This window comes from Sorex fumeus, unplaced genomic scaffold (assembly GCF_029834395.1).
Source record: "Sorex fumeus unplaced genomic scaffold, SorFum_2.1 ptg000227l, whole genome shotgun sequence".
NCBI classification, from domain to species: domain Eukaryota; kingdom Metazoa; phylum Chordata; class Mammalia; order Eulipotyphla; family Soricidae; genus Sorex; species Sorex fumeus.
In genome coordinates this window covers 332,277-359,832 of record NW_026606284.1, presented here as the reverse complement: position 1 = coordinate 359,832, position 27,556 = coordinate 332,277, and the positions used below count along the sequence as shown (strand labels likewise).

At 54.1% G+C, this 27,556-nt stretch overlaps 2 protein-coding genes, 1 long non-coding RNA gene and 1 other non-coding gene across 4 annotated transcripts in view; 3 read left to right on the top strand and 1 right to left on the bottom strand.

Annotated features, from left to right (window-relative positions):
- Window positions 1-22,329, top strand: part of LOC130017873 (zinc finger protein 77-like) — a 51,499-nt gene extending 29,170 nt beyond the window's left edge. Inside the window, exons 4-6 of the mRNA XM_056108640.1 lie at window positions 5,020-5,191; window positions 6,315-7,994; window positions 22,294-22,329. Coding sequence (XP_055964615.1) covers window positions 5,020-5,191; window positions 6,315-7,200 — 1,058 coding nt within the window. The 3' untranslated portion in view covers window positions 7,201-7,994; window positions 22,294-22,329. The remainder of the gene's footprint in view (window positions 1-5,019; window positions 5,192-6,314; window positions 7,995-22,293) is intronic.
- On the top strand, window positions 1,437-4,170 carry LOC130017855 (uncharacterized). Its single transcript, XR_008791458.1, has 3 exons — window positions 1,437-1,588; window positions 2,796-2,876; window positions 4,144-4,170. It is a non-coding gene; the product is annotated as an uncharacterized LOC130017855 (long non-coding RNA).
- Window positions 11,425-11,531, bottom strand: LOC130017876 (U6 spliceosomal RNA). The gene has a single exon (XR_008791459.1). It is a non-coding gene; the product is annotated as a U6 spliceosomal RNA (small nuclear RNA).
- LOC130017872 (zinc finger protein 77-like) overlaps window positions 15,465-27,556 on the top strand; it is a 31,800-nt gene continuing 19,708 nt past the window's right edge. The window contains exons 1-2 of the mRNA XM_056108639.1: window positions 15,465-15,537; window positions 17,312-17,438. Of these exons, the coding sequence (XP_055964614.1) occupies window positions 15,535-15,537; window positions 17,312-17,438 (130 nt within the window). The 5' untranslated portion in view covers window positions 15,465-15,534. The remainder of the gene's footprint in view (window positions 15,538-17,311; window positions 17,439-27,556) is intronic.

The following is a 27,556-nucleotide window of genomic DNA, read 5'->3' as shown; positions in this document are numbered from 1 at the left end:
TGAGCAGGGAACTCTTTGATTTGATTTTGTTTTTTGGGGTCACACCTGATTCTGCGCTCAGGAATCGGATCACTCCTGGCGTGGATGGATCTCCTGCGGAGGGTGCCGGGGCTGGAGCCCAGGTCCGCTGTGTGCAAGGCAGAGGCCGCCTTGTGTGTGTGTGCAAGGCAAAGGCTGCGTGCAAAAGCCGTGTGCAAGGCAAAGGCCGCCTTGTGCGTGTGTGCAAGGCAAAGACTGCGTGCAAAAGCCGTGTGCAAGGCAAAGGCCGCCTTGTGTGCGTGTGTGTGCAAGGCAAAGGCTGCGTGCAAGGCGCAAAAGCCGTGTGCAAGGCAAAGGCCGCCTTGTGTGCGTGTGTGTGCAAGGCAAAGGCTGCGTGCGAGGTGCAAAAGCCATGTGCAAGGTAAAGGCCACCTTGTGCGTGTGTGTGCAAGGCAAAGGCTGCGTGCAAGGCGCAAAAGCCGTGTGCAAGGCAAAGGCCGCCTTGTGTGCGTGTGTGTGCAAGGCAAAGGCTGCGTGCGAGGTGCAAAAGCCATGTGCAAGGTAAAGGCCGCCTTGTGCGTGTGTGTGTGCAAGGCAAAGGCTGCGTGCGAGGTGCAAAAGCCGTGTGCGAGGCAAAGGCCGCCTTGTGTGCGTGTGTGTGCAAGGCAAAGGCTGCGTGCGAGGTGCAAAAGCCGTGTGCGAGGCAAAGGCCGCCTTGTGTGTGTGTGTGCAAGGCATAGGCTGCGTGCAAGGTGCAAAAGCCGTGTGCGAGGCAAAGGCCGCCTTGTGCGTGTGTGTGTGCAAGGCAAAGGCTGCGTGCGAGGTGCAAAAGCCGTGTGCAAGGCAAAGGCCGCCTTGTGCGTGTGTGTGTGCAAGGCAAAGGCTGCGTGCGAGGTGCAAAAGCCATGTGCAAGGCAAAGGCCGCCTTGTGTGCGTGTGTGTGCAAGGCAAAGGCTGCGTGCGAGGTGCAAAAGCCGTGTGCGAGGCAAAGGCCGCCTTGTGTGTGTGTGCAAGGCAAAAACTGCGTGCAAAAGCCGTGTGCAAGGCAAAGGCCGCCTTGTGTGTGTGTGCAAGGCAAAGACTGCGTGCAAAAGCCGTGTGCAAGGCAAAGGCCGCCTTGTGTGCGTGTGTGTGCAAGGCAAACGCTGCGTGCGAGGTGCAAAAGCCGTGTGCGAGGCAAAGGCCGCCTTGGGTGCGTGCAAGGCAAAGGCCGCCTTTGCACAAGCCTCTAGGCGAGCCTGTTTGTCCCTTTTCCAGGGCCTGGCGCTGGCTTGGAAGGACAGAAGCCGGCGGAGCGGAAGGGCGGAGCGCCGGGCCGCCGGGATGCACCTGATTGGCCCGTTTCACCTCGCCCTCCCTCCCCGCCATCCAATCAGGGGCCGAGGACGGGCGGCGGGGGGCGGGGCGCCGTCCTCGGGCGGAAGGAGGCTCCGGCCCGGACCCTGCTCGCGGCTGCCCGAGCACTGGCCAGCGCGCAGCTGGCTGGACCCGCGGGGCCGGCAGCTCCCGGGCTGGGAGGGGCGCCGAGAGCCGGACAGATTGCAGGCCGGGGAGCAGGAGGACGGGCTCGGAACCGGACCCGGCGGCCCGGAGAAGTCATCCGGAACCGGTGAGGGCTGGGGGGGGGGGGCGGGATGAGTGACGTCAGGCCCGGGGCGTCTGGGCCGGACCCGAGGCCGGTTTCCTAAGGGTCCTCTTTGCTTTTTTTTTTTTGTCTTGGGGGTCCCCGCCAGCGATGGCGAGGGCTTGCTTCTCCCTGGCTCTGCAACCCGGGATCGCGCTTTGCAGGGCCTCGACCACCCAGTGGGTGCTGCGGGTCGAACGCGGGTCCTTCGTCTGCATCCAAGCACCTTGAACCCGGTTCGGGTGGGTGCCCTGCAAGGGGAACGACTTTTGCTTTGCTTTTGGCCCACACCGGTGATGCTCAGGGGTTGCCCTTGGCTTTGTACTCAAGAATGACTCCTGGGGGGCGGGGGGCGTTTGCCTGGCACGGGGCCGACCCGGGTTCGATTCCCAGCATCCCATAGGGTCCCCCTGAGCACCGCCAGGAGTGATTCCTCAGTGCATGAGCCAGGAATAACCCTTGTGCATCGCCGGGTGTGACCCAAAAAGCAAAAAAAAAAAAAAAAAAAGAATTACTCCTGGGGGGCTGGAGCAATAGCACAGCGGTAGGGCGTTTGCCTTGCACGCAGCTGACCTGGGTTCGATCCCTGGCATCCCATAGGGTCCCCCTGAGCACCGCCAGGAGTCATTCCTGAGTGCACGAGCCAGGAGTAACCCCTGTGCATCGCCGGGTGTGACCGAAAAAAGCACTGTCACTGTTAACTGTCCTCCCATTGTTCATCGATTTGCTCCAGCGGGCCCAGTCACGTCTCCATTGTGTTTTGTGTTTGGCATCTCCTTGTTAATGTGTTTGGCATCTCGAAGACGTCATGGGGGAACTTGCCAGGCATTGCCGTGCGGGCGAGATACTCTCGGTGGCTTGCCAGGCTCTCTGAGAGGGGCCAAGGAATCGAAGTAGAGTTGGCCATGTTGGCTGCTTGCAAGGCAAACACCCTACCCGCTGTGCTATCATGCTATCACTCCAAAAAAAAAAAAAAAAAGAATTACTCCTGGTGGTGGTGCTCAGGTGGATGACCTTATAGGATGTGGGAATCAAACTGGTGGCCACGCCCTCCTCGCTGTACCAATGCTCAGGCCTCGTGAGCTTTTAGGCCTGGGAACTTTGTCGGGCAGATCAGTTCTGAAGAACCCATTCACATTCTGGAATGAATCGGCCGTGCTTGCTGCTAACATACTCGTTATTTTTCTTGCAGTGAGTCTGAAAGCTTCTCCAAGCAGCTTCTTCCTATGCCCAGATCCGCTGTGCCCTGACTTCTCACCTGCTCAGAAAGATGGTGAGTTTGGGCTCCTTTCTTTCTTCTTCTTCTTCTTCTAATAATTGTGTCTTCTTGCCCTCACGCGGCGGTGCTCAGGGCTGACTCCAGGCTCTGTGATCAGGGATCACCCCTGGCGGTATTGGGGGGTTCACATGTGATGCTGGAGATAAAATTGATTTGGGCATGTATAAGGCAAGTGCCTCCCCACTGTCCTTTCTGCCCTTCCCCTCCTGTCCCAGCTTCTGTGCTGCAGTGAGTGGCTGAGATTTCCATGCCAGTCAGCCTATGGGTGGGTTTCACCTGTGTGGTGACCCCCCACCATGCCAATCCTTCCAGGTTCTGATGCAGCCAAATGAGGAGAAGGGAGGCAGAGAGGAGGCCTGAAGAGAACGGGTAGAGTCTGTGCTCAAGGTTAAGTCCAGAGGTTTTACCCAGAAGTTGTTCCTGTCCTGCCTTTGGGGGTTCTGATGGGGGCTTTCATAATGCATAAAAAAAAAGATTAACCACTGGCCCTTTGTGGTTTGTTTATATTTGGTTTGGGGGCGACATCCAGCACTTTTGGGGGCTGACTGCTGGCTCTGAGCTCAGGGATCAGAACTGGGGGTCCTGGGAGACCTTATGGGATGTCAGGGATCGAACCTGGGTTGGAGCACGCAGTGCCAGCGCCCGTCCCACTGTGCCCTTGCTCCTGCCCCATAGGCAAGTCTTCCTGGAGGCCTTTGTTAGGCCCCTTGATGCTGCACTGACAGACAGCAGGGTCTCTCCCGGCCCTGAGGGAATCCTGCAGGTCGCCCGGGCGCGCTGTCTGAGCAGCGAGTCTCCTGGGGTCTGAGGAGTGGCCCAGAAGCTTCTTCTTAGGCATCAGCCTATCACAGGAACCTTGGTCTTGGTCTTTGTAATGTGAAGTGGGTTTTCCACGGGGTGCGGTGGTCTCCCACCAATTCTTGGGGGGTGCAGGGGAAAGGCTGCTCTCCAAGCAGGCTGCTGACGGTTTCTGCATTTATTTGAGCGAGGATTCCCTTTGTCACTCCCCGCTTTTGTTTTTGGGATCAAACGCAGAGATGCTCTCTCTGTGTTGTCCATCCGCGTCTGCTTGGGGCCCTGTCGTGGCTCGTGGCTTCCAGAACTTGCTACTGACATTTGCATCCCACAGAGCTCATGATATTCCCAAAGGGGCCTTAGGGCTTAAACTAGATGCCAGGACCCTATTGTCACCCCCTGCATCCAACTGCACCCCCAGGGATGAAGAGGAGCCCAGGCTGACTGGCAACTGTGTGTGTTTCAGGAGTCGGTATCCTTGGAGGACGTGGCCGTGAGCCTGACCCAGGCTGAGTGGGATTTGCTGGATCCTGCCCAGAGGCTCCTGTACAGAGACGTGATGCTAGAGGCCTGCATGCACCTGGTCTTCGTGGGTGAGGCTGAGGCGCGACCCCTCCCCGCAGCTCAGGGCACGGAGCCCGCTGCCCGCGTTCCCGACGGGGCCACGGAACAGGGCTGCCGGGAAGGAGGGGCCTGTCTCTGGGCACCCTGGCCCAGGCAAGGGGCTTTCCTAGGCAGGGAGACAACTTAACTGCCTTTTCTCTGGTTCAGGGCCACACCGCAGGATGGAGCAGGGTGTCAGGGCCACTGCCTGGCTCTTGCTGTGACCCTAATGGTGCTGGTTGGTCTCTCCAGTGTTCGGGGCGCCCTGGCTGCACTCAGTAGTGCTGGGTGAGGAAGATGGTGCCCAGGATTATATTCTGGGCCACGGCATGCCAGGCATTGTGCTACCTTGAGCTTCTTCCTGGGGGCCCGGGGCCCACACCCGGAGGTTCTTGGGGCTGACTCTGTGCTCAGAGACATGCTCAGGGTACACTGTGGGGTGCGGGGATCTGACCGGCCTCATTCAAGGCAGCTGCTTCCATTTCTGTTGAAGCAGACCAGCGGTATAGGGCCTATTCCAGTTCTTTTTCATTCCCACAAAGAATCGTTTTTCTTTCCGGGCATTCCCAGCGATACTTAGGGCTAACATCCTGGCGTTGCTTGGGGAACCCTATGGGATGCTGAGGGTCGTACGTACCCAGGTTAACTGTGTCCAAGGCAAGCGCCCTCCCCGCTGTCCTATTACCCTGCCTCTCCCCAGTCTCTCTGCGGGACTAACGCATCTTCCTGCTTGTTCCAGAGGTTTTTGCTCGTGGAAAAGCCAGTGGTGCTGTAGGGGGTGACGTTAAATTATTGATCATTGAAGACAGCACCGAGAACCTCATTCGCCACGATCCCTCCAATGGTTTTGGAGAGAAGCGGATGTTTCCTGACGCTGGTGACGAGAAAGATACGCAGAAGCAGGAACAGGAGTGAGTGGTGTGGCCAGGGGACGGGGGGGAGGTGCCGGGGCTGGTGGTCTCTGGAATCTCTGCTGACTGCAAATGGATAATCAGTGTGAAAAAACTAGTGCAGGGACTGAATAGTGTCACCTTCACACTCTCCCTCATGGGCCTCCTTCACTTACCACATCTGTGATACGCATGGCGAACTCCTGGCTCTGTGCTCAGGAATCCCTCCCAGCCATCCTGTGGGGTGTCAGGGATTGACCTGAGTCAGCCTCATTCAGGGGAGGGTCCTGTGGCCTGGCTGGCAGCCTCCCCTGGCTTCTTAAGTGGTTTCCACTCAGGACCCTTCTCGGTGAGAAGTCCCTTCTCCAACTCCCCCCCATGCCACCCCACCCTTTGTGGGCTTAAAACGGGGGCCTTCATGTAAGGCTTTGATGCAAGGTAAAGGTAAAGGTAAAGGCCCTCCCGTTGATCGTCGATTTTGCTCGAGCGGGCCCAGTAACGTCTCCATTGGAGACTTTGTTGTTACTGTGTCTGGCATATCGAATACTCTCGGTAGCTTGCCGGGCTCTCCGAGAGGGGCGGAGGAATCGAACTCGGGTCGGCCATGTTGGCCGCTTGTAAGGCGAACGCCCTACCCGCTGTGCTATGGCTCCAGCCCCTGATGCAAGGTAAATCGAACATTTATTAAGAGAAATATTCAGAAAGCCCTACCGTCAGGCTATAATGAAGCTATAGCATAGTGGCTACAGTTTAATCCCAGGTACCTGTTGGGCCCCCAAGGCCTTGCCTGGGAGTGATTCCCTGAGTGCACAGCCAGGAGTCCACCCCTCGTACCACAGGGTGGTGTGGCCCCAAAAACAGGGTTTGGGGGAAGCCAACCCAAGACAGGAAAATCCAAACAGAAATAGTATCCCTCATGACCAATGGTAGTGATTGATTAATACTCATTTATTGTTCTTTGAGAGTTTCCAGGACTCCTGGTCCTGTGCCACGGATCACTCTGGGTGGGACTCAGGGGACCTGATGGGGTGCGGGGGACAGATTCTGGGCAGCCTCATGCAGGGTCCCCGCCCTCACGCTGTCCTATGGCCGTGGCATTCGGCCTGCTCTTGCTTTTCTGTTCAGTGTGTGTTATCTTTGGCAGATGCATATCACTGGACAGTCTCGGTGACAGCCACAAAGCTCCCGAGGGTGCTGGAGAGACCCGGAGGAGTACTCAAAGATTCTCTGAACCCCAAAGTCCTGTTGCCGCCTCTCCTGTGGAATGTTCTTCCCCCCAGCAACCCCCGTCACCGCCCCGCGACTCTCCTCCAGACCTGGCTCAGGGGGCCGTCTGCTGCCCAGCCGGCCAGGAGACCCCCTCTCTCAACCCGGATACCCCTCAGCGACGCCGTCGGCGACCCAATATCCCGAGACCGAAACCAACGTCCCACGACTGCAAAGTGTGTGGGGAGACCTTCAGTGTCGCCAACCTACTGACGCGTCACATCCGGGAGAACCACAAGGAGACGCCGTACGTGTGCGAGCTCTGCGGGAAGGGCTTCCGCTTCCCCTCGTACCTGCAGGCTCACACGGAGACCCACACTGACATCGAGAAGCCCTTTAAGTGCCCCGAGTGCCCCCAGAGTTTCAGGTACCCCTGTAAGCTGCGCGCCCACGCCAGGGTACACATGGAGGTCAAGCCCTTTGGCTGTAAGGAGTGTGGGAAAAGCTTCATGTCTAGCTGGAAGCTGCGTCGGCACAGCTGGATCCACTCCGGGGAGAGGCCCTACGACTGCCCCGAGTGCGGGAAGGCGTTCCACGAGAGCTACTTGCTAGCCAAGCACATGCGTATTCACACGGGCGAGCTGCCTTACACCTGCACACAGTGCGGGAGAGGTTTCCGCTGGCTTGACAGCCTCCAGATCCACCAGGTGACACACACGAGCCTGAGTCCCTTCCAGTGCCCCGAGTGCGGCAAGGCCTACCGCTGCCGCTCCTACTTCAGAGTCCACCTAAAGACCCACCAGGCCGCCCAGCCCCTCAAATGAGGGGAGGGGGGCAGAGTCTTCAGCCACCCCAAGGTCTTCCGCCAGCACTCTTAGGGGGCACCATGAGGGGCAGCCGTTCGTGTGCCACTGCGAGCAGGGGTTCGACCGGACTGCAGCCCTGCACCGGCACGTCCGCCGGACCCACACGCCGGGGAGAAGCTCTGAACCCATCTCCTGCCCTATTCCGGGATTGTCACCCTGTCCCCCACCAGCCTGCGGGGAAAGAGACCTCGGGGGTGCAGAGAGCATTTGGGTCGAACCCCGTACCTCAATTTCTCTCACCCCCCAAAAGTCAGGGTAAAGCTATTTCTTTTTTAAATTAATTGAGGCTACAACTGATGAGTGATGGTCAGGACGGACTTGAGGTTCTGCTCCCAGGAATCACTCGTGGTGGTTCTCATGGGACCCTCTGGGATGCTGGGATCGAACATGGGTCAGCCACATGCAAGGCCTGCCCCCTCCCCTCTGTGCTATGCTCTTCCCCCGGATACTGTAGTCTTGCTTTTGTGACGTCCCTGGTGTCTGTGGATCCTGTCCTAGGAGGGAACTTTTGGGGAATTACGTTCAAGTGACAGTATGTTTCACGTGTCTTTGGAGGCCACACCTTGTGCTGCTCTGGGCAGATTCCTGGCTCTGCAATCAGAGGTCAGTCCTGTTGGGCTCAGGGGTCCCATGCTATGTCCTGGTCCCCCTGAATCAGCTACTGCATGGCCAGCGCCCTCCTCTTCACCATGGCTCCGGCTCTGAAGTTCTATTTTATTTTAGCTGCTATCTGATTTCCACTACTGTTCCAGGTAGGGTTTACAAGCATCAAGGTAAAAGGTAAAGGCCCTCCCGTTGATCGTCGATTTGCTCGAGCGGGCCCAGTAACGTCTCCATTGGAGACTTTGTTGTTACTGTGTCTGGCATATCGAATACTCTCGGTAGCTTGCCGGGCTCTCCGAGAGGGGCGGAGGAATCGAACTCGGGTTGGCCATGTTGGACAAGCATCAAATCTTTCAAAAATTTTTTTTTTTTTCGTTTTGACCGGACATGGGTTGGTCCTCAGGGCTTCCTCCTGGTCCTGCACTCAGGGATCACTCCAACGGTGCTTGGGGACCCCCTGGGGTACTGTGTATTGAACCTGGGTTGTCCGCATGCAAGCTGGGCTCTCTGCCCACTGTCTTCTTTCTCTGGCGACACTGATGGAGGCAAAGCCGGCACTGACCACGGTGGTGATGCCTGCAGCACAGCTGACCCCCAACCGGCCCTGAGAGGCCAGGCTGTCACTCTGCTGCGTTACCGGACTTGGAGAAACGCACGGGTAGTGAAGGCAGGGAGAGGGGTGGCAGGGACTCGTGTTGATCCAACACACCGAATGGGATCCCTTCGCAGATCTGGGTTTCAAAGAAGCTCGTTTTTCTTCATTCAGCATCTTTGTTAAGTAGAGTGTCATGTTAGCTTGGTCGCTATGGTAACGGACATCGGTAGGCTGGTCAATTGGACAATAATTCTCGTAGCAACTTATAGACCTGTGCATCTACTTACCCTACTGTGTCAATGTTTAGAGACGTTAGTGACTCTCCAATAAATGTCCATTCATAATGTCAGTGTTTTTCGAGTGACATCATCTTTGTTCATTCTCCCGCCGCCCTTGGATATGGGAGAAGAGAATCTCCTTCCGCAGCTAGAGAGATCCCCTTTATTGCTGCTATGAGTGTGTAGAGCCTGGCAAGCTCCCCTGTGGCGTATTCGATACGCCAGAAACAGTAACAATAATGGGTCTCATTCCCCTGATCCTGAAAGAACCTCCAATACAGCACCGTTGGGAAGGACGAGAAAGGAGAGGCTGCTAAAATCTTAGGGCTGGGACGAATGGAGATGTGACTGGTGCCCGCTCGAGCAAATCGATGATCAACAGTGACACAGTGACGTGAGTTGAGAGCTGCGAAGGTTCCCCGTGTGAGAAATGGGGTGGGTTGCTGTGCCATGGGGACAACTTGCTCTCTCGGCAAGCGCGGTAGGAGATTCTTGGTCAGAGAGTGCAGCAGGGAGGATGTGGCCCGTCACGAGGCCAGACCGGGTTCCTGACCTCTTACAGGACGCCCCTAAGCAACAGGATGTGACCCCATAACCAAAAGGCAGAGTCCCCCAGCCTCTGTTCTCTGTGGGTCTCCATCAAAGAACTTGCTGCCTGTCCACCATTCCCAGTAGCCCGAGGAACTGTAAGAAACCTCTCTCAGTTTTTCCTGGATGTTGGCTAACTCAGGTGAGTTGCAGTGAAATGGTGGCCACATTGAGTTGCACATAGGTTTGTGGGTGTGGGAGGTCCTGGGGAAATTTAAGCCCAGACCTGCTGACTAGGGTGAGGCGGCATGACTCAGTCATTGAGTGCTGGATTTTCTTACTTGCTTTTTTTTTGGGGGGGGGTGTAGTTTCACACCCTCTGTTTTCAGGGCTGACACCGGCTCTGTGCTCAGTGATCACTCCTGTTGGGATTGGGGAGGCCCTATGGGATGCCGGGGATTGAATTGGGGTCAGCCACATGCAGGGCAGGTCCCTAACCACTGTACTATCATCCCTGCCACCTGGGCTTTCTGAAAACAACTTCGAGTATTTTTTAGGGGAGGGGGGGTTGGTTGTGGGGAACCCACACCAGGCAATGCTCAGGGATCACCCCTGGCGGGTCAAGGAACCCTGTTGGTGCCGGGGATCTAACTCGGAATGGTCGCCTGCAAGGCCACTGCTCCTCCCGCTGGCCTTTCTCACCGGTCCCCGCTCTTCCCCCAATTCGATAGCACAGCGGGTAGGGCGTTCACCTTACAAGCGGCCAACATGGCCGACCCGAGTTCGATTCCTCCGCCCCTCTGGAGAGCCCGGCAAGCTACCAAGAGTATTCGATATGCCAGACACAGTAACAACAAAGTCTCCAATGGAGACGTTACTGGGCCCGCTCGAGCAAATCGACGATCAACGGGAGGGCCTTTACCTTTTACCTTTACCAAGTGAGGTGTAACCCTGGGTCCGTTAAACGGCCCCATCGCACACGTTGGTCCTGGTGCTGCTGTTTCTGGTGCTTTGGGGGAATCCAGAGACTGCTGGAAATGGGAGTGACCTGGGCATGACCAGCAAGGGGGAGTAGTGACAGGTGAGGAAAGACTTTTACTGTTGTGTGCTCTGGCATCAGAGGTGGTGGGAAAGGCATTAAAGGGACCCTCATAAACCTGAGCTCTGCAGCGCGTGTGGCCTCCATTCCAAAAGCAAACACCCACAGAGTGGCCTAATCTCTTTTTATTTTTTATTAGTGAAACACCTTGAGGTACAGTTGTAGATTTACAAATTTTTGTGCTTGGATCTCGGTCACACCATGCTCAAACACCCATCCCTCCACCAGTGCCCATCTTCCACCACCAGGATAATATCCCTCCCCCCCATCCCCCCCAGCCCCCCCTGCCACTGTGGCAGGGCATTCCCCTTTGTTCTCTCTCTCCTTTTGGGTGTTGTGATCAGCAAAAGAGGCACTGAGTGGCAAACACGTTCAGTCCATAGTCTACTTTCAACCTGCATCTCCCTTCCTGGGAGGATCCTCCAAACACCCTCCATTTGGTGCTCCCTTCTCTATCTGAACTGTCCCCTCCCCTAGAATACCCGGCTGGCCTCTAGGCTATGGAGTAATCCTCCTGGTACTGATCTCAGCTATTCTTGGGTATTAATCTCATATTGTGTTATTTTATATCCCCCAGATGAATGCAATCTTTCTATGTCTATCCCTCTCTTTCTGACTCATTTCGCTTAGCATGATACTTTCCATGTTGTACCACTTGTATGTAAATTTCATGACTTCATCTTTTCTAAGAGCTACATAGTACTCCATTGTGTAGATGTACCAAAGTTTCTTTAACCAGTCATCTGTTCTTGGGCATTCAGGTTTCTTCCAGTTTCTGGCTATTGTAAAGAGTGCTGCAATGAACAAACAAGTGCAGATGTCACTTCGGCTACACATTTTTGTGAGTGGCCTAATTTCTATCTTGCTTCCTGTGCCCTGTTGGTTCTGGGTTGCTGGAGCTCTGACCTCCGAGCACTTTCTCATCTGCAGCCATTTGGTAAAAGCCAGAGACACTCTGAGTTGGATAAACTATTTTGTTTTATTTATTTATTTTTAATTTTTATTAGTGAGACATCATGAGGTACAGTTGCAGGCTTACACATTTTTGTGCTTGGGTTTCAATTATGCAACGATCAAAAAAAAATATGGAACGCTTCCCGAATTTGCGTGTCATCCTTGTGCAGGGTCCATGCTAATCTTCTCTGTATTGTTCCAATTTTAGTATATGTGCTGCCGAAGCGAGCACTAAACTATTTTGTTTTAGATTATACCTAACAGTGAATAGGTATTTTGATTTTGTGCAGAGCGATTACTCCTGACTTTGCTCGGGGACCTTAGAGGGTGCTGGGGATTGACCCAGAGTCAGTTGTATGCAAGGCAAGCGCCCTGTCAGCTGTACTACCTATTGGGCACCACCGATGACTTCATATTTACCAAATATGTTTAGGAAGAGCAGCGTGCTACGGTATTCTCTGCAAGCAACCCTCTGCTCCCAGTTATTTAATTCGGGGCCAGAGCAATAGTGAGATGGGGGCGGGAGGTGCTTGCCCTGCATGCAGCGGACATGGTTCGATGCCTGGAATCCCTTTCGGTCCCTTGGTCCCCTCCCAGAGTGATTCCTGAGAGCAGAGCTAGGAGTAAGCCCTGAGCAGAGCCCAGTGTGGCAACCCCGTTTCTCCCAGCGCATTCTGAGAAGTGTCCCGCCCCCAACCCAGAGCAATGTGTGAGGAAACTGTGATTCTTCATGTTCTGATTCGCACCCGGAGACCAGGAACTGGCAAGATTTTCTCCCTAATGGGCTGGGCGACTGGATTCTCCCAGGCACCACTAATTTGATTTTATTTTGTTTGTTTTTTTTTTTTTTGGGCCACACCTGGTTGTGCGGTCAGGGATAGATCACTCCTGGTGTGTGGCTCTCATGGGGAGGATCCCGGGGCTCGAACCTAGCTCAGCTGTTTGCAAGGCAAAGGCCGCCTTGCCATGCTGTGGGGTCTCACCTGTTGGGGACTGGCCTTGGCATGCTCTGCTTGTTTCCCCTGAAAAGGGAATGAGCAGGGGAAAAAGCTTGGCACATGGGAGCGTCATGCCACCTGATTCGCCCTGGCCGGGCCAGAAACCACATCCTCATTCCTGTCCTGTTTTGCTGAGAAAGTTCAAGGAACTGGCCACGTAAGCCAGTGAAAAACAGAATAACGATTAGCAGAGCTTGCCCAGCTTTTCATCTTTGCCTTTTCCACGAATTGTTTACTGTGTACTATATAAATCAATGAGCTTGGCACAAAAGTCGCTATATGTTTCATACCGCCCTCCCTGCTCCATCTCTGCAGCTCTCGTTTCCTCTTTCAGGTCAACCATTCCACTAGCCCTGTGGGTCGCATCACTCAGCCTCTAGGCCAGCCTGTTTGCAGGTTGTCCTGGGCCTTAACGCTGAGTTGGAAGAAGGTGAGCCCGTGGGAGCCAAAGGGTGGAGCATCAGGTCCTCTAGGGTGCACCTGATTGGCCCTTTTCATCCCACCCGCCCTCACCGGCATCCAATCAGAGGTCGAGGATGGGCGGTGGGGGCGGGGAGATAACCAGGGGTGGAAGGAGGCTCCAGCCCCAACCTGTTCTGGGCTCCCTGAGCTCTGCCCAGCGTGCCCAGCATGGTCCCTGGACCCGCGGGACCGTCAGCTCCTGGGCAGGGGCGCTAAGCGAAGACGGCCTAGGAATTAAGACCAGGCGGCCAGGAAGAAGACATCTGGACCAGGTGATGGTGGAGACTGGGAGTGGGGAGTGGGGGGGCAGGATGAGTGACGTCATACCCAAGTCTAGGCCTGAGAACTGAACTGTTTAATGAACTTTATTTTTTATTTTTTTATTTTTTTGCTTTTTGGGTCACACCTGGCAATGCACAGGGGTTACTCCTGGCTCTACCCTCAGGAATCACTCCTGGCGGTGCTCAGGGGACCATATGGGATGCTGGGAATCGAACCCGGGTCGGCCGCCGTGCAAGGCAAACGCCCTACCCGCTGTGCTATCGCTCCAGCCCCTTCTTCTGGTACTTTTTTTTCTTCTTTTTGGGTCACACCTGGCAATGCACAGGGGTTACTCCTGGCTCTACCCTCAGGAATGACTCCTGGCGGTGCTCAGGGGACCATATGGGATGCTGGGACTCGAACCCGGGTCGGCCGCATGCAAGGCAAACGCCCTACCCGCCGTGCTATCACTCCAGCCCCCCTGGGGTCACTTCTGAACGCCAATAAGATGTAGCCCACCCCAAATTTATTATTTTTTTTTCTTTTTGGGTCACACCCGGCGATGCTCAGGGGTTACTCCTGGCGGTGATCAGGGGACCATATGGGACACTGGGAATCGAACCTGGGTCGGCCACGTTGGCTGCGTGCAAGGCAAACGCCCTACCCGTTGTGCTATTACTCCAGCCCCTGAACTTTATTGTTTTTATTTATTTTTTTTCCCCCAGCGGTGGTCAGATGTTGGGGACGGGCCCAGGCACTCCCTCCCTTTTCCCCTGGCAACTGGAACTGGCTGTGGAGGAACTTGGCGTGAGGGTGGGTATAGCCCTGGTGGCTATTCTTGAGAGGAAACTGAAGGGAAGACCGGTCCATATCCTCCTTGGCCTGGTCGGAAACCACATCCCCATTCCTGCTTCTTAGAGCTGAGATAAGGAACAGAAAATAAGTAAAACTTGCGAAACCAGAATTGCTTACACAGCCTAAACAGAATTACTTACATAGCCTTTATTTATTTATTTATTTTTTGCTTTTTGGGTCACACCCGGCGATGCACAGGGGTTCCTCCTGGCTCTGCACTCAGAAATCACTCCTGGTGGTACCCAGGGGACCATATGGGATGCTGGGAATCGAACCCGGCTCGGCTGCGTGCAAGGCAAACGCCCTACCCGCTGTGCTATCGCTCCAGCCCATGACATAGCCTTTTAAACCTGCTGACTGTTACTTGTTTAAGACTATCTAAACCAGTTAAGATTATAATAAACTCACTGTATGCTTCATAGAATCCTCCCTAGCACATCTGTAGTTCTTATTCCCTCTCTCCTGCTGGAGTTCGACTATCTGCGTGGGTCATGGCAGTCAGAGCTTGTAGTCCGGGATCACTCCGGCAGGGCCTTGAGGATCCAGTGGGTGCTGGGGATCGAACCCGGGTCATTTGTCTGCATACAAGCACCTTAACCCGTTTCTGGACCCCTAAAAGTGAACAACTTTTGTTTCCTTTGGGCCACACTGGTAATGCTCAGAGGTTACTCTTGGCTCTGCAACTCAAGAATTACTCCTGGGGGTGCTCAGGTGATCTTATAGGGCGTGGGACTCTAATCGGTGGCTGCCACGCCGGCTACGGCGTTGCCCGCGTAGCAACATGCTGCCAGGGGGCTCAGGCAAGGGCCTGGGTCCCTGGGAATGGGAGGTTCGCGGCCCACGGGTCTATGCCTCCGGTAGCCCCCTCTTCTGTTTTTGAAAGCGCCTCTGGCATGCAGTCCTCCCTTACCATTCTGTGGGAATAGGAGCCTGCCTGTTAGTTATTCCTGATGATTAATCACATAGCTTGGATTAAGATGTTTTGATTAACCTTTAGTCTTGGAATTATGTTTGCTAGTAAAATAGAGTTAATATTAGTTTCTGTAAAGTCCTGATTTTATTAGGTTATGGGTAGGCGTTTTTAGGGAAGTAAAAACTTAAATGTCAGTGAAAGCAGACAATAGAGGAATAGTAAGGAACATAATATTTCACCCAGATATTTTATTGGGACAAGCGGATGTTCTGTCCTAATCTTAAAGCGGAACGTGTACGTGCCCCTTGATGTTTTGGGAACGTGACCCATGGTCTGATGTAATGTGTGCCTTGCCACGTTGTTTCTGTAACTGTATAAGAAGAAGAACTCTGGATGCAATAAACCGCGGCAGCACTCAACCTCTCTTGTGTTGGTGTCTGTCTGTCCAACGCGCCGAATCTCCTGCTTTCCTGTGCACCTTCGCCTGGTCTCCCCTCAGCCTGGTGGTCTTCGACCGAGTGGTCTGCGGCAGGTGGCTGTGCCCTCCTCGCGGGACCGTGTGACTTTTGAGCATTTGAAGTGTGTTTGCAGATCAGTTCTAAAGAACGCACCACTCTCTGGAGTGAATCTTCCGTGGTACTAACATACTCATTATTTTTCTTTGCAGCAAGTCTGGAAGCTTCTCCATGCAGATTCTTCATATGCCCAGATCCATTGTGCCCTGACTTCTGACCTGCTCAGAAAAGATGGTGTGTTTGGGCTCATTTCTTTCTTTATTATTAAAATTTTTAAATTATTTTGGTGTCAGCTGATGGTGCTCAAGGCTCACTCCAGGCTCGGGGATTAGGGATCATCCCTGGCCTTACCAGGGGACCATATGGGATGCTGGAGATGGAATTGGTCTGGCTTCATGCAAGGCTAGTGCCTCCCCACAGAACTATCTACCCTTCCCCTCCTTTCCCAGCTTCTGTACTGTGGTGAGTGGCTGAGTTTTCCTTGCCAGTCAGCCTATGGGTGGGTTTCAGCTCTGTGCTGATCCCCCCACGTCAACCTTTCCAGGTTCTGATGCCGAGGTCTGATGGCAGCCAGATGAGGAGAAGGCAGGCAGAGAGGACAAGGTCTGAGGAGAATGGGTAGAGTCTGTGCTCAAGGTTGAGTCCAGAGGTTTTACCCAGAATTTGTCCCTGCCCTGTTTTTGGTGTTCTTTTTTTTTTTTTTTAAATTTTTATTAGTGAAACACCATGAGGTACAGTTGTAGACTTACAAAGTTTTGTGCATGAGTTTCGATTATACAATGATCAAATACCCATCCCTCCACCAGTGCCCATTTTCCACCACCATGGATCCCAGTATCCCTCCCACCCCCCATCCCCCCATCCCACCCTGCCTCTGTGGCAGGGCAGTCCCTTTTGTTCTCTCTCTCCTTTTGGGTGTTGTGGTCTGCAAAAGAGGCATTGAGTGGCAATCATGTTCGGTCTATAGTCTACTTTCAGCATGCTTCTCCCATCCTGGGAGGATCCTCCAAACACGCCTTGGGGGGTTCTTATGGGGGCTTTCGTGATGCAGACAGAAAAGATGAATCATTGGCGCTTTGTGTTGATTTTGTTTGGGGACCATACCCAGCAGTTTTGAGGGCTGACTCCTGGCTCTGGGCTCAGGGATCACGGCTGGGGGTCCTGGGGGACCTTATGGGATGTCGGGGATCGAACCTGGGTTGGAGCACGCAAAGCCAGCATCCTTCCCACTGTGCCATTGCTCCTGCCCCATAGGCAGGTCTTCCTGGAGGCCTTTGTTAGGTCCCTTGATGCTGCATTGACAGACAGCAGGATTTCTCCCGGCCCTGAGGGAATCCTGCAGGTTGCCCGGGCGCCTCTGTCTGAGCAGCGAGTCTCCTGGGGTCTGAGGAGTGGCCCAGAAGCTTCTTCTTAGGCATCAGCCTATCACAGGAACCTTGGTCTTGGTCTTTGTAATGTGAAGTGGGTTTTCCACGGGGTGCGGTGGTCTCCCACCAATTCTTGGGGGTGCAGGGGAAAGGCTGCTCTCCAAGCAGGCTGCTGACGGCTTCTGCATTTATTTGAGCGAGGATTCCCTTTGTCACTCCCTGCTTTTGTTTTTGGGATCCGACGCAGAGATGCTCAGGGCTTACTCCTCTCTCTGTGTTCAGGGATCACTCCTAGCAGTGGTAGGGACCTTAAGGGATGCCAGAGATCAACTCCGAGTCCGCCGATGCAAGGCAATTGTTGTCCCTGCTGTGCTTTTGCTCCAGGCCCATTCCTTTGTCCCTCTTTTCAGACAGAACCCTCATAGTTGTCCATCCGTGTCTGCGCTGGGCGCTGTCGTGGCTTGGGGCTCCCATCACTTGCAGCTAACATTTGTATTCCACACACCTCGTGATATTTCCAGAGGGGCCCTGGGGGTTTAAAGTAGATGCCAGGGTCCTGATTGTCGCCCCCTGAATGCCCAGGCCAGGCCCCCCAGGGCTGCAGAGGGGGCCTGGCTGATTGGCATCTGTGTGTGTTTCAGGAGTCGGTCTCCTTTGAGGACGTGGCCTTGAACTTCACCCGGGCCGAGTGGGCTTTGCTGGATCCTGCCCAGAGGCGCCTGTACAGAGACGTGATGCTGGAGGCCTGCAGGCACCTGGCCTTCGTGGGTGAGGCTGAGACGCGACCCTTCCCCGCAGCTCAGGGCACGGAGCCCGCTGCCCGTGTTCCTGACGGGGCCGTGGAATGGGGCTGCCAGGAAGGAGGGGCCTATCTCTGGGCACCCTGGCCCAGGAGCAGGGTTTTCCTGGGCAGGCAGATGGGTTTATGCCTTAACTGCTTTTTCTCTGATTCAGGGCCACACCAGGATGGAGCGGGGTGTCAGGGTCACTGCCAGCACCTCTGGTCTTTCTATGACCCATTGGTGCTGGTTGGTCCCCCCAGTGTTTGGGGACCCCAGGGCTGCACCCGGCAGTGCCGGGTGAGGGAGGTGGCACCCAGTATTATATTCTAGGCCAGGAGCATGCCAGGCATTGTGTTACATTGGTGCTTCTTCCTGGGGGCACGGGGCCCCCACCCGGAGGTGCTCGGGCTGACCCCTGACTCCGTGCTCAGGTCCTTTCTTGTCCATGCTCTGTGGACTCCATGGGGAGCGGGGATGTGACTTGCTGTCAGGATCCTGGCTAGTCGACCCTGGCAAACTGGAGTATGATCCCCCAAGCCGCCGGACTTACTTCCTATAAAGAGGGAGTGGGAAGGGGAGAAGTCTCTGCCCTGGCCTCCTGCGCACTGCAGGCCCCCAGTGCCACCGAGAAAGAACCACGCAGAGAGCGGGGGGAAAGTTGGAGGTCAAGCAGTTCCCCGTTTATAAGCTCTCACGCAGGGATATTTATACATACATCTCCGAGCACAGTACAGATGTTAGTTAATGATTTACATTTCCCGCCTTCAGGAAGGGAACACTCTCCCTCGTGGGCCGCCTTCATTTACCGCACCTGTGATAACGCATGGCGGACTCCTGGCTCTGTGCTCAGGAATCCCTCCCACCTGTGGGGTGTCAGGGATTGACCTGAGGGCTGGGTGCATTAACATGGGTAGATGGTAAGGGTGCGTCCTAATCCCGTTATCCTCTCAACCAGAGTGCCTTTCTGAGTGGAGTGCCAGCCCTAAGGCCCTGGACCCCTGTGAACAGACCCAGCTCCTGTTTCCAAGGGCAGGGGATTTGGTCAGGGTCTCAGGACCCAACAACTTGCCTCCTTCAAGTCAGCTGCTTCCATTTCTGTTGACACAAACCTGCGGCCTAAGTCCTATTCCAGTTCTTTTTGTTCCCACAGAGAATCTTTTTTCTTTCGGGTCACACCTGGCGAAGCTTAGCCCAACTACAAGCATTGCTCTTGGAACCCTATGGGGTCCCGAGGATTTAACCCAGGTTAGCTGTGTCCAAGGCAGGCATCCTGTCCCACCGTCCTATCTCTCTGCCTCTCCCCAGAGTCTCCCTGTGGGACTGAATTGTCTTCCTGCTTGTTCCAGAGGGTTTCGCTCGGGGAAAAGCCAGTGGTCCTCTTGGAGGTGTCTTGGGGAAGAAGTTGTCCCGTGAAGACAGCACCGTGGGGTTCATGAGCAATGATTCCTGCAATGGTTTTGGAGAGAAGCGGGTGTTCCCTGACACTTGTGACCAGCAACAAAATCAGAAGCGGCGACAGAAGTGAGTGGCTTGGCCAGGGGAGGGCGGGAGTGGTTTGGTTTTGTTCGAGGGGACATCTCAGGAGTGTCCAATATCTTCAGATGAAAACCAACGGGTCAGACTAGTGCAGGACTGAGCAGTGTCGCCTTTACAGTCTCCCTCGTGGGCCTCCTTCATTTACCTCACCCGTGATGCGCATGGCGGACTCCTGGCTCTGTGCTCAGGAATTCCTCCCAGCCATCCTGTGGGGTGTCAGGGATTGACCTGAGTCAGCCTCATTCAGGGGAGGGTCCTGTGGCGTGGTTGGCAGCCTCTGCTGGCTTCTTTTTTTTTAAATTTTTATTAGTGAAACACCATGAGGTACAGTTGTAGATTTACAATTTTTTGTGCTTGGGTTTCGATTATACAATGATCAAATACCCATCCCTCCACCAGTGCCCATTTTCCACCACCATGGATCCCAATATCCCTCCCACCCCCATTCCCCCATCCCCCCCTGCCTCTGTGGCAGGGCATTCCCTTTTGTTCTCTCTCTCCTTTTGGGTGTTGTGGTCTGCAAAAGAGGCATTGAGTGGCAAACATGTTCAGTCCATAGTCTACTTTCGACATGCATCTCCCCTCCTGGGAGGATCCTCCAAACACCCTTTATTTGGTGCTCCCTTCTCTATCTGAACTGCCCTTTCCCCTAGAATGCCCGGCTGGCCTCTAAGCTATGGAGTAATCCTCCTGGTGCTGATCTCAGCTATTCTTGGGTATTAATCTCATATTTTGTTACTTTATATCCCCCAGATGAATGCAATCTTTCTATGTCTATCCCTCTCTTTCTGACTCATTTCGCTTAGCATGATACTTTCCATGTGGTACCACTTGTATGTAAATTTCATGACTTCATCTTTTCTAACATCTGCTGGCTTCTTAAGTGGTGTCAATTCAGAACCTTTCTCAGTGAGAAGTCCCTTCTCCAACACCCCCCCATGCCACCCCACCCTTTGTGGACTTAAAACAGGGCCCTGCGTGTAAGGTTTTGATGAAAGATGAATCAAGCTTTTATTAAGAGGAATATTCAAAAAGCCCTACAGGAAGGCCTGAAGCCATAGCATAGTGACTGGAGTTTAATCCCACGTACCTGTGGGGACCCCACGGCCTTGCCTGGGAGTGATCCCTGAGTGCACAACCAGGAGCCCACCCCTAGTACCACAGGGTGTGGCCCCAAAACAGGGATTGGAGGAAACCAACACAAAACAGGAAATCAAAACAGAAATAATATCCGTCATGACGGTAGTGGTAGTGATCGTTGATACTCATTTATTGTTCTTTGTTTGAGCATTTCCTGGACTCCTGATCCTGTGCTCAGGGATCACTCCTGATGGGACTTGGGGAACATGATTGAATGCAAGGGACGGATCCTGGGCAGCCTCATGCATGGTCCCCGCCCTCCCACTGTCCTGTGGCAGCGGCAGTCGGGCTGGTCTTGCTTTTTTTGCTGAGCGTGTGTCGTCTTTGGCAGACGCCTCTTGCCGGATGGTCTTGGTGACAATCACGGATCTCCTACAGGAGCTGGAGGAACCCCGAGGCGGACTCAACGATACTCTGGACCCCAAAGTCCAGTTGCCGCCTCTTCTGCAAAATGTTCTTCCCCTGAGCACCCCCCAGCTCCTCCCCACAGCTCCCCTCCAGGTGACCTGGCTCAGGGGGGCGTCTGCTGCCCAGATGCCCAGGGGACCCCCTCTCCCAACCCAGGGTCTCTCAGGCGACGCCCTCGGCGGGGCGCTGGCACCCGAAGACGGACGTCCCATGAGTGCAAAGTGTGTGGGGAGACCTTCAGTCTCGCCAACCTGCTGATGTGTCACATCAGGGAGAACCACGAGGAGACGCCCTATGTGTGTGAGCTCTGCGGGAAGGGCTTCCGCTACCCCACGTACCTTCAGGCTCATGTCGAGACCCATGCTGACCTCAAGAAGCCCTTTAAGTGCCCCGAGTGCCCCCAGAGGTTCAGGTACCCCTGTAAGCTACGTGAACACGCTCAGGTGCACTCGGGCATCAAGCCGTTCGCCTGCGAGCAGTGTGGGAAAAGCTTCAGGTCTCGCTGGAAGCTGCGTCGGCACAGCTGGATCCACACCGGGGAGAGGCCGTATGACTGCCCCGAGTGCGGGAAGGCATTCCAGGACAGTGGTGCAAGGACCAAGCACATGCGTATCCACACGGGCGAGCGGCCCTACACGTGCTCGCAGTGCGGGAAAGGTTTCCGCTGCCTGGACACCCTCCAGGTCCACCGGGTGACGCACACGGATCAGAGTCCCTTCCAGTGCCCCGAGTGCGGCAAGGCCTACCGCTGCCGCTCCTACTTCTATGGCCACCTGCTGTCCCACCAGAAGGCCCAGCCCCTCACCTGCGGGGAGTGTGGCCGAGTCTTCAGCCACCCCAAGCACTACCGCCGGCACGTCAGGGGTCACCACAAGGAGCAGCCCTTCGTGTGCCACTGCGGGCAGGGGTTCGACCGGGCTAAATCCCTGCAAGCACACGTCCGCCGGACCCATGCCAAGGAGAAGCGCTGAACTCCTCTCCCGCCCTAGCGATGATTGTCAGCCTGCGAGGAAAGAAACCTCTGGGGTGCAGAGAGCGAGTGCAGTGCAATCCTATGCCTCTATTTTTCTCACTCTCCCAAATCTCAGGGTAAATCCATCCTTTTTTTTTTTTGCTTTTTGGGTCACACCCAGCGATGCACAGGGGTTACTCCTGGTTCATGCACTCAGGAATTACTCCTGGCCGTGCTCGGGGGACCATATGGGATGCTGGGAATCGAACCCTGGTCGGCCGTGTGCAAGGCAAATGCCCTACCCGCTGTGCTATCACTCCAGCCCCCATCTTTTTTTTTTTTAATGGTGTTGGGGCTAGAACTGATGATGTTCAGGAATGTTTCGAGGTTCTGCTCCCAGGAATCAGTCCTGGTGGTTCTCAGGGACCCTGTGGAATGCCGCAATCGAACAGGGTCAGTTACATACAAGGCCAGTGTCCGCCCCGCTGTGCTATGAGTGCCCCCTGGATACTGTAATCTCGTGCTGTAGAGTCATATGTGCCTTGTGGAGCCTGTTGCAGGAGGGAGCCGAGTGGGGGATTATATCTGAGTTATGTTTCTTGTCTGTATTTGGGGGCCACACCTGGTGTTGCTCCTGGCAGATTCCTGGGTCTCCTCTCAGGGATCAATCCAGCGGGCCTCAGGGGACCCTGTGATATGTCCTGGTCCCCCTGGGTCAGCTGCTGCATGGCCAGCGCCCTCCTCTTTACTATGGCTCCGAAGTTCTGTTTTATTTTAGCCACTGTGATTTCCACTACTGTTCCAGGTAGGGTTTATAAGCATCAGGTATTTCAGAGATTTTCTTTGTTTTTTTTTTTTTTTTTTGACGGACACAGGTTGGTCCTCAAGGCTTCCTCCTGGTCCTGCACTCAGGGATCACTCCAGCGGTGCTTGGGGACCCTCTGGGGTGCTGTGTATTGAACCCGGGTTGGCTGCATGCAAGCTGGGCTCCCTGCCCACTCTTCTTATTGCTCTGGTGACACTGATGGAGAAAAAACTGGCACTGATCATGGCGATGTTGCCCACGGGTCAGCCGACCTCAAAGCAGACGTGAGTTGCTAGGCCATGGGACGGGCTCTGCTGAAGGACCAGGACGCAGAGAAACAGTGGCAGTGGAGGCAGGCAGACAGGTGATGGAGGTTGGTGTTGATTCAACACCCTGAGTGGAATCTCTTCACTCCTCTCTGCTTTGATAAAGCTCATTTTTATTTTTTTTGTTTTTATTTATTTTTTTCTTTCTTTTGGGTCATACCTTGGCGATGTACATGGGATTTTCCTGGTTCATGCACTCAGGAATACTCTGTCGGTGCTCAGGTGACCCTATGGGATGCTGGGAATTGAACCCGGGTCTGCCACGTGCAAGGCAAACTCTACCCACTTTGCTATCACTCTCACCTAAAAAAGCTTTTTTTTTATTCATTCAGAATCTTTGTTACATCAGATGGTCACATTAGCTTGGTCACTGTGGTAAACAAAGGTGGCTGGTCAGTCGGACAATGATCCTCTTAGCACCTTAGACCTGTGCATCTGTTTACCCTACCGTGTCAACGTTTACTGTGTCATTACTGACTCTACAATAAATGTTCGTGCATAATGAATGTCAGCGTTTTCATTTCTCTTGGGAGCATCGTGGTTTATTCTCCCGCTCCCGGATGTGGGAGAAGAGAATCTCTCTCCCTCTGGAGATAGAGAGACTCCTTCACATACCATCACTGTTGAACACAGTGAAGTTTCCATGTTTGAGAAATGGAGTTGGTCCCTGTGCCATGGGGACGACTTGCTCTCTCGGCAAGTGTGGTAGGAGTTTCCTCATTGGAGGACAGTGTAGTGGGGAGGGTGCAGGCCTGGCACGTGGCCACCTGGGTTCGATCCCAGGTATCTCACAGGAACCCCTGAGCAACTGGATTTGACCCTAAACCAAAAGGTAGCCTCTGTCCTCTGTGGGTCTCCACCAAAAAACTTGCATCTTCCTGACCACCATTGCATGCTTCCCTGGGAAGTATGATAAACCTCTTTCAGTTTTTCCTGGATGTTGGCTAATGCAGGTGAGTATTGCAGTGAAATGATGGCCACATTGAGTTACACATAGATTTGTAGGATGTGAGGTCCTGGGGAAACCTGAGCCCAGACCCTCCGACTAGGGTGGGGCAGACTGACCTCAGTTGTTGAGTGCTGGGGTTTCTTATTTTTTTTGGAGGGGGAGTGTACATCCCGTTTCTCAGGGCTGACTCCTTGCTCTGTGCTCCTGGTTCACTCCTCTGGTATCGTGGGACCCTATGGGATGCTGGGGATTGAATTGGGGTCAGCCACATGTAGGGCAGGTTCCCTAACCACTGTACTATTGTCCCTGCTCCTCGGTTTTTTTTTTTTTCTTTTTGCGTCAAACCCGGCAATGCTCAGGGGTTACTCCTGGCTTTGCACTCAGGAATCAATCCTGGCAATGCTCAGGGGACCATATGGGATGCTGGGAATCGAACCCAGGTCGGCCGCGTGCAAGGCAAACGCCCTACCCGCTGTGCTATTCCTTCAGCCCTTCCCCGGGGTTTTTGAAAACAACTTTGAGGGTTTTTTTTTTTTCGGGGGTTGTGGGCGACCCAAACCTGGCGATGCTCAGGGATCACTCCTGACAGTGGCCAGGGAACCTATGGGTGCCGGGGATCTAACTCGGAATGGTCACCTGGAAGGCCAGTGCTCCTCCTGCTGACCTTTCTCTCGGGTCCCCGCTCTTTCCCGATTCCTGTTGTGCCTAGTGAGAGGCGACTCAGGGTCTGTTAAACGGCTCCATCTCACATCTGGGTCCCGGTGCTGCTGTTTCAGGTGCTTGTGGGGAGTCCAGACTCTGCTGGAGGTCAGACCTTCCAGCACTTTCTAACCTGCAGCCATTTGGTAAAAGCCAGAGGCACTCAGTGTAATAAATGCTATTTTTGGTTTGTCTTAGGTTACACCCAGCAGTTCTCAGGTATTATTCCTGGCTTTGTGCTCAGGGTCACTCCTGTCTTTGCTCAGGGGACCTTAGAGGTTGCTGGGAATTGCACCAGAATCAGTTGCATGCAAGGCAAGCATCCTATCAGTTGTACTAGCTCTCAGGCACCACTGATGAATTCATGTTTACCGAGTTGGTTTAAGGTGAAGAGCATTGTATTACCGTATTCTCTGCAAGAAACCCTCTGCTTGCAGTATTTAAAATTTAGGTCTGGGGCAATAGTGAATGGCGGTATGTGTGTGTGTGTGGGGGGATGATTTCCCTGCATGCAGCAGACCTGGGTTCGATGCGTGGAATCCCATATGGTCCCTTGGTCACCTCCAAGATAGATTCCTGTGAGCAGAGCTAGGAGTAAGCTCTGAGCACTGCCCACTGTGCCCCTGCTGTCCCCCAGAGAATTCTGAGAAGTGTCCCTGGTTCCCACTTGGCCCCGCTCCCAACCCAGAACAGTGTGTGTGAGGAAGCTGTGATTCTTCACGTTCTGATTCGAACTTGGAGACTAGGAGCTGGAAGGATTTTCTCCCCGGTCTAGATTCTCCCAGGCACCACTGATTAAGTGAGCAGGGACTCTTTGATTTGATTTTGTTTTTTGGGCCATACCTGGTTCTGGGCTCAGGGATCATTCCTGATGTGGATCTCGTGGGGAGGGTGCTGGGACTCGAACCCATGTCAGCTGTGTGCAAGGCAAAGGCCGCCTTGCCTTGCTCTGGGATCTCATCTGAGAGCCTGTTTGGGTGTGTTCCTGGGCCTTATAGGATGTGAGCCAATGAGAGTGGAAGGGTGGGGCACCCGGTCCTCTAGGATGCACCTGATTGGCCCTTTTCGTCCCACCCGCCCTCACCGTCATCCAATCAGAGGTAGAGGATGGGCGGTGGGGGCGGGGAGATTACCGTGGGCAGAAGGAGGCCCAGCCCTGAACCTGCTCTGGGCTCCCTGAGCTCTGCCCAGTGTGGCCCCTGGACCCGAGGGGCCGTCAGCTCCTGGGCAGAGGCGCTAAGCCAGACAGATTCTAGATCAGGAAGCATTGCAGGGGGCGCAAAGACGGCCTAGGATTTTTTTTTTTTAATGTAGGAGTACTACTATTTATTCAGCCACTGATTAGCTGATTGAATTGGGCATGAACTCCACCTTGCTTTTTTTTTTTTATAATTTTATTTATTTGTTTATTTTTCTTCTTACATTTATTTATTGAATCACTGTGGAAAAAGCTACAAAGCTTTCAGGTTTAAGCCTCGGTCATACAATGATCAAACACCTCTCCCTTCACCGGTACTCATTTTCCACCACCAAGAATCCCAATATACCCCCCTTCCGCCCCTCCCAGTGCCTGTGAGGCAGATGATTTCCACTTAACTCTTCTCTACATTGATTACATTCATTATTTCGACAAAAGATGCACCATAATTGTTCAGAATTTCCCCCCCCCCCCAACAATCAGAATTGCTGAAAAGGCATTGTGAAATACTTCGTTTTCTAAAGCCAGTTATGAGAATCATATAATGATTTTGGATTTCTGCCAAGAGCCAGATAATTGCAAGATTGGTTTCTGTGCATCTGGTGTTATGGCCGTGCTGGAGAGCTGCTCGTGGGGGGCAACTTGTGACCTCAGTAGGGCGTGAAGGACGAGCCAGTACTGACCCCTTCCCATGAGACTGCAGTTGTCCCGTCACCGCTGCCTCATACCTGGCTTTCCAATAAGCTCTGAGGCGGCAGCCACCTTGCTACCAGCGGGGAGGAAAGGCAGAAGGGAGCAACACCCTTTCCCTTCCGGGGAGGCCTGGTGCTGTAGTTTAACGCATGGTCCATTCACTTTTCTGCTGCAAGCTGTTGGGCTCTGGATTAAGTCCTTTTGCGTCTGGAGCCATGGCCGTGCCGGAGAGCCGCTTGTGGGGGGGCAACTTGTGACCTTGGTAGGGCATAAAGGATGAGCCAGTACTGCCCCCCTTCCCATGAGACTGCAGTTTCCCCATCACCACCAACTCATACCTGGCTTTCCAATAAGCTCTGAGGTGGTGGCCACCTTGTATGCGGTCCAGATGCATTTCTGCCAAAAGCCGCTGGGTTTCGTGATTTGTTTCTGAGTCTCTGGGATCATGACCATTAATCAGCTTGATCAGGAGCCAGAGCTGTTTGTAGGCAGTGACTCAGGGTCTCGCTGGGATGGGAAGGAAAGGGCCGGTTCCACCCCTATCTGGTGAGGCCCCACGTGTCTCGTCACTGCAGGCCCAAACCTGACTGTCCAGTGGCCTCTGGAGGATGGCATTCACCGGGCCGCCAAGGGGAACAGGCCAAGGTATGAAACTTATTCCCACCTGGGGTGGCCCAGAGCCAGTAACCTACTGCACGAACAGGACATATTTCTGCCCAAAGCCTTTGGGTTTCGAGATTCATTTCTGAGTCTCTGGGATCATGGCCGTTAAGCAGTTCAATCAGGAACCGGAGAGGCCATGCCTCCAATTATATAGCTGAGCTGGAGGTAGTTTGTGGGTGTGTCTCCCACATACCTAAGCCTGGCAATATGCCAAACACAGTAACAACAAGTCTCAAAAAAATGGAGACGTTACTGGGCCCACTAGAGCAAATCAATGAACAACGGGAGGACAGTGTTTTTGGGGGTCACATCCAGGTATCCTCAGGGGTTACTCCTGGCTCTGCACTCAGGAATTACTCATGGCGGTGCTCAGGAGATCATCTGGGATGCCGAGGATTTAACCTGGACTGGCTGCATTTAAGGCAAATGCCCTCCCCTCTGTAATATCGCTTGGCCCCTTGGACGGTCTTATTTTTTGTCTGATTTTTTGGTGTTGACTTATATTTCATTTGGGGACCACACCCATCAGTTTTGAGGGCTGACTCCTGGCTCTATGCAAAGGGATCATGGCTGGGTGTCCTTGGGGGGACCCTATGGGATGTTGGGGATAGAACCTGGGTTGGAGTGTGCGAGGTGGTGCTCCCTGCCTGCTCTGTTATCCCACAGTGTCAGAGAGCAGCACCCCACCTGCTGGCCCCTTAGGCTTTTTTTTTTTTTTTTTTTTTTTGCTTTTTG